Source organism: Diabrotica undecimpunctata, chromosome 5 (assembly GCF_040954645.1).
Source record: "Diabrotica undecimpunctata isolate CICGRU chromosome 5, icDiaUnde3, whole genome shotgun sequence".
Taxonomy (NCBI): domain Eukaryota; kingdom Metazoa; phylum Arthropoda; class Insecta; order Coleoptera; family Chrysomelidae; genus Diabrotica; species Diabrotica undecimpunctata.
The window spans coordinates 92,306,008-92,312,007 of record NC_092807.1 but is presented as its reverse complement, the minus strand read 5'-3'; the positions used below and the strand labels follow the sequence as shown (position 1 = coordinate 92,312,007).

Here is a 6,000-nt window from a genome sequence, read left to right as displayed (position 1 = left end):
TTATGAACGATTTTGTAGTAACGTCCACCATTTTTTTTTAAATATTATGCATGCATTCATAATATTCTTGAAAAAGTAAAGTTTATTTTACTTGTAGCAGTATATTATGCTACAGCAATGTGAAGAATCATTCCGTAGTTGATATAAAAAACAAATACAGTAATATAAGATAAATTCATATTAAAAACAAAGGAGAATAGGCAACGGTATGACATACCGCATGTCAGAGTCTACGTCCTGAAACATCCACGTCAGTAGTTAAGGGATATACAAAATTTTAAGACGCTTTATCCCTAATCTACGTCAATTCTGTCGTGCATGTAATTTTTTTAGTAGGACGGGACAACTTGACATACTGCTTTCGCAATTTGTCAATTTCTTCAGGGATATTTCCAAGCAAATGTGTGTAAAATAAATTACCAGACAAAAACTATATTTGTAAAGCTATTTTTTTTACAAAGGTATGGCAACTTTACTGTTGTGAATACAACCTTGTGAGTTTAGCTTTTCAATATTTAAATAAAAGAATAATAACCAAACCAAAAAACGAGCAATGTCATTTTACTCCAAACTTATTTTTACTGAAATGGGCGAACTTCGTAAGTGGTTTTGTTCACCACTATACTATTTATTTATAAGATATTCTTGGGAAACACGATGATCGCGTGATCGTGTGTAAAAAATTGGGAAATCTGAAAGGCTGCCAGTGACGCTTAACATTTAATCTTATTTAAAATAAATCATAAAAAACTTTTTTTTATGATTTATTATATTATAAAAAGCATTTTTTTATTTAAGAATTACCTATTTTTTGTATATTATGCAACGCCCTTCATGGTTATTATCTAAAAGTTTATAACCGCGCTTAACTAGTATTCTCTTCCTTTTCTATACTTGTGCAGAAACGAACAAACTTATGTACTTGAATTTTAAAACATCCACTTAAAAAACGTGAAATTTAGATTATTTGAAAAACACTAATTTTAATAATTATAATTAATCAATTGGGGCGACACTAAATCTTTAGAGACAGATGATCAAAATGGAAAACCAAATGTAGGATAATGTCAAAAGCCTAAGGATATAGTCAAGGACAATTATCAAACTAAACATTCATATAGATATCTCTTGCACATCTATCATAGCTGCACTTTAAGGGTGAAGACTACTCGTTATGTGTATTAGACATGTAAAAAACCATTGGGCCCCTAAGGACCATGCAAGCAATTTTCACAATAAAGTCCATAAAATAGAGAGATTGAATATCAATATAATGGGTATCAATAAAGTGCGATCGTCTAACGACGGAAAATGTTAAATCATCGAGCATCAATTATATTACTCCGAACATACAGGTCAACATAAGCATTGCATAGAATTAATTATTTTAAATAAACAAATTAATCACCACGTTATAAATTTTGTTCCTATATCCAAGAGAATCATGCTGATGCAATTAAATTAAAAGTAATAGAGCCTTTTAATTAGTATTTAAAAAAGTCTTAAATAAGTTAAAAACTCATGAGGTACCTTTATTTATGGGTGACTGTAACGCCAAAATAAGCAAGGGTCGTTATGGTGATTTAGTTATTTCATAGGAAGCGTAATGAAATGTAATATAACAGAAACGATCCTAATGGAACCAAACCGAACGGAAATAAACCGACTTCAAAGGAACTAAACTTAACATTAGGAACCTGTAACAAATCGCAGCAAGCAAAACGGAAACAAACCGAACAGAACGAAACTAAACTGAACCGAAAGAAACCGAACTGTTTCGAACTAAACCAAAAGCAAAGAAACCAAATGTAATAAAACCAAACGGAACCGAAACAAACAAAATCTAAGACAAAAGGACGAAGTTGAACGAAGCAGATCGAAAAATCGGAGCTAAATTGGATCTAACATAGCTGAAGCAAAACGAACTGTGTCTAATGGAATGGAATAAAGAAATCCAAAATCGAAAGGAACGCAACCCAACTGAAAGAATAATCGAAAGATACTAAATTAAATCGAAAAAACCTAGCCTAACCGAACTGACTCGAATGACATCAGATCGAACAGAACGACATATAACGAAGCTGATCTGTACGTAAAGAAACTGAAACGAAAGTAAACGAATCAAGCATAGCGGAACCAAACAGAACAGGCCGAAAAGTAACGAAATCGAATCTAATAAAACAGAACCTTTAAGACGTCCGCCGTAAGGGGTAAGATGTAAACCGTAACATAAGATGTAAGCTGTTTGTAGCAAGCCCTATGTCTGGGAACGTAGTCTGTAAACTGCGAGACCAGGGCCATAGCATATCTAATCCGCTAGATATAAGGCGTAAGACGTAAGCCGTAAGATCTAAGCCGTACGACAAAACGAAAGCTGTACGACATAAGCTATAAGCAGTAAGACGTAATGAAACGGAACATAACCGAATTAAATCGAACGGACAAAAACTAAACCGAACAAAGCTATACGGAACCTAACATGGGGGAACGTTACCGGGCTAAATGAAACAAAATCGAACGAATCGAAATGGAACCAAATTGAAACTAACGGAAACCGACTAACAAACTAACGATGCACTAAGGGGTCTTAGTGCATCGAAGTAAACCGAAACGGAACGGAAACCAACAGAACGATACCGAAGATTTAAGCCCTAATATGTAAGTTGTAAGGCGTAAAGAGTAACGTAAGCTGTAGAACATTAGAAGTCATAAGATGTAACCTAACGAATCGGAATGTAGCGGTACCGAACCGAACGAAAAGTAACAGAATCTAACAGAACTCAATCAACTAAGACAATCCAATGATTTATTCGTTCTTATAAACTTTTAGGTGTCAGTTTAAAGATGGCGTTTAACAAGTTGGTACCTCCATAATTTTCCTGCTGTTTTTATTACTTTTATTGAATACAAATATTACTTCACTAGGTTTTGGTTATTTCGGTATTTTATTGTATTTTTTAATTGAGATGCTTATTACTTTTAATTTTTCCGTCCTTGCGCTTCCACTTTAGCTGCGTTCTCAGCTTTTTTATGAAGTGTCCTATTTTTTTTTGTAAGCAACAACAATGATGCTCAATTTCTTTTAAAAAACATTTTCAATGTTAAGTTTGTTTCCTCTTACAAGCGCAGGTGTGTCGTATGGTAGACAAATATTGCAGGTGAGCTTTTTTCTATTCTTTATATAATTGTTTCTTTACCGTTTTGTAGAACCACTTAGTAGGTATTTCGTAATGGCATTAATTTATTTTTATTGCTCTTACTTTCTTAAAAAAATATAGTTTGTCAAAAAAATTAATAACCACTGTAACCCGCTGATATAGGAATAGAAATAAAAAAATGTTTTTTAGAACAGCTCTATTGATGCGTTGACATGTTTACATAGTTTGTATAATTTTAGATAGTTTTTGTCTTAAAAAAAGTTTTACTTTGTGTATTCCAAAATTAAAAAAAAATGTAGATATTAAATACATACTATTCTCTAATCAAACATTTCTTTTAAGTTTATTTTATATATCCTTGTTTTTATCGCTCAGATGATAAAAGTTCCTTCGTCTATTTTTGAGGCCAGACATTTTCTTCGATCCATGGGATATAATGGGAGACTCTGGTAAATACTGAAGGATATTTAGTAATTCCGCAAGCTACTCCAAATGAGGAAATTCCGACAGCGTCGTACATACAATTCATTCCGCTTTCATCTCTACGGAAAATTTGCAAAGGACCTCCAGATTCCTGCTAAAAGTAAAAGAAAAAAAATATAAATATTTGAGAACTTTTAGCAGTTTGTTTAACCAGCCGTTACACGCGCTATGAGCTAAACATTCACACTATTATTTATTTACAAGTAATGAAATTGCCTTGTTTCTTGAAAAAATGTTTCTGATTCCGTTTCTTTGCGGATTTTTGTTTAAAAATGTCCCCTTTAACCCCAATCCGGGCAACACATTTTACTTGAGTAATCGGGCAACTCGGGTCCGTTGGACCCACCACTGTTCTTAAATGTACTATTTATATTAACTCTTATATTTGTAACATTATTTTTTGATTTTTTATTAGAGTGAAATTTAAATTGTCTAGATTAAAAAAAGGTGCTACTACAGTAAGTGGTCTACCTTTAAGGTGTGATCTACCTAAAGGATTTGCATAAAATAATGAAATGCAAGAAAACTTTTGTAGAAAACATATTTATTCACAAGCAATAAACCCAAGCAATAATTTGGAGCCAAATAAAGAGTTAGTATAAAAACTTTTGTAAATCTTTTAGGTAATTTTATTTGAAAAGAGGGGTTGATATTTACGCATAACCTGTAAAAAGATTACAATGTTGTCTCCTTTCATTATTGTGTGATTCTGAGAAAAGATTATGGAAGTTAGCAGCTCATGTATAAATTACCGACAAAAACAATCTTTACAAAATGAATAAAACGCGTAAGTCAGAAGAATTACTTTTACAAATTATTACTTTGTCATATCAATTTACTATATTAGTTGGGACTAAGCCACAAGATTAACTTATTCCCAACTAGAGTAGCAAATTGATATGACAAATTAAATTATTATTAAATATTAGATTAAATATCAAGAAAAATAAAAAAACCATAGCTTAGTCATTTATTTTTCTTTATTGCAGTAAATTTTTTAATTAAACAGTGATCGTTACATACATTTCTACTGCATATTTCACAAATTTGTTTTTGTCTCCTGTCCTTTCCTGTCCTGTCCTAACGGAATAAGGAACAAAAGCACATAATTTGAAGTAAACAAATTTGAAGTAAATTAATCTGAGTAAACAATCTATGAACCTAAAATTTATTCAAATATCTGTTGTATCGTCAAAATTTTTTTATGTTTATTGACAACCAGCTTTTTTAAATATCTATCTTAACATAAAGTCTAGTGGTGTCGTAAAATTCGAACTACAATAGGACACATTATACTTATCCAAGAATAAAACTAAAGCATTACGCCTCTACTGCCAGTACCTGACATCCATCAGTTGTGTTTCCTCCAGCACACACCAGTTTATTTTTTATTATGCCTTGTGGTAAATCATTTTGTGAATTTTTACGGGTATAGGCCTTATTGCAACTTTCGTTACTGTCAAAGTTTACTAAAATCTTTACCATGTGAGTTGGTCTGTCTTCTGAATAGCTTGTTGGACCCCATCCTAAAAAAATAAGAAGTTAATTTTTATTAAAGCTTAGAAATCAATATTTTCAAATGAAATTTGTTTTTTTTTTATTTAAAGAAAAAAATAATTAAATTTATAAGTTGGTCAGAGTTTATTATGCCACGAAGCCGAAAAATCACTTGAAAAATCGAAAATTTACTGGGAGCTATTTTTTACCTGGAATATCATTTTTCATTAATTTCAATGTTGTGAAAAAAACTACGCATTCTAGTTCAAAACTGTCAACAGACGACGTTTAAAAAATACTTGCTCTTTACAATGAGATTTTCTAAATTAAAAAATGTTAAAACTTAAACCTGAAAGTAAGCATGTTTTCAATTGTTTATAATTATTAAAATAAACAATAATAGTAATTTACGTAACGAGTTCCGAAAGTGATATTTTACGAGGCGAGTAGGTAGTTTCCATGGCGAGCCGTAGGCGAGTCCTGGAATCCTGTGAGTCTAGCAAAATTACTTTTGGGTCGGTTTACGTACAATATTCTTTCTGCAGCCATTTGGAATGTCAAAAAAAATATATGGATAAACTTTACTTATGAACTTTTATTAAACACTTTAAAGTTACGCTTGTGAATTCAACATTAGAAAAATCTACTTATGAATATTAATAACACAATTATAAGAATTATTTACATTGATATTGTTAGTAATATTAACAGAAGTGGCAGTATTGAAATTAGTGTTAGACATGTCTTCATACCTCTTCCTTGACTTAACCGGCAATAATTCATAACTAGCGGCTTTAGCAGTTTCCCTAATCTCATCTGGAATCATTTCGGCTTCACTTTCACTGCTGATTTCCATTTCTTG

At 31.6% G+C, this 6,000-nt stretch overlaps 1 protein-coding gene across 2 annotated transcripts in view; it reads right to left on the bottom strand.

The window, feature by feature from the left end:
• Positions 1–3,339: 3,339 nt before the first annotated feature.
• The window catches only part of LOC140440684 (venom peptide isomerase heavy chain-like), a 49,331-nt gene continuing 46,670 nt past the window's right edge, over positions 3,340–6,000 (bottom strand). Inside the window, exons 6-7 of one of the 2 annotated variants that reach the window (XM_072531042.1) lie at positions 4,983–5,167; positions 3,340–3,732 (exon numbers count right to left, since the gene is read on the bottom strand). In XM_072531042.1, the coding sequence (XP_072387143.1) occupies positions 3,553–3,732; positions 4,983–5,167 (365 nt within the window). In that variant the 3' untranslated portion in view covers positions 3,340–3,552. Of the gene's footprint in view, positions 3,736–4,982; positions 5,168–6,000 lie in introns of both variants that reach the window. The other variant, XM_072531041.1, reaches the window with a different exon arrangement.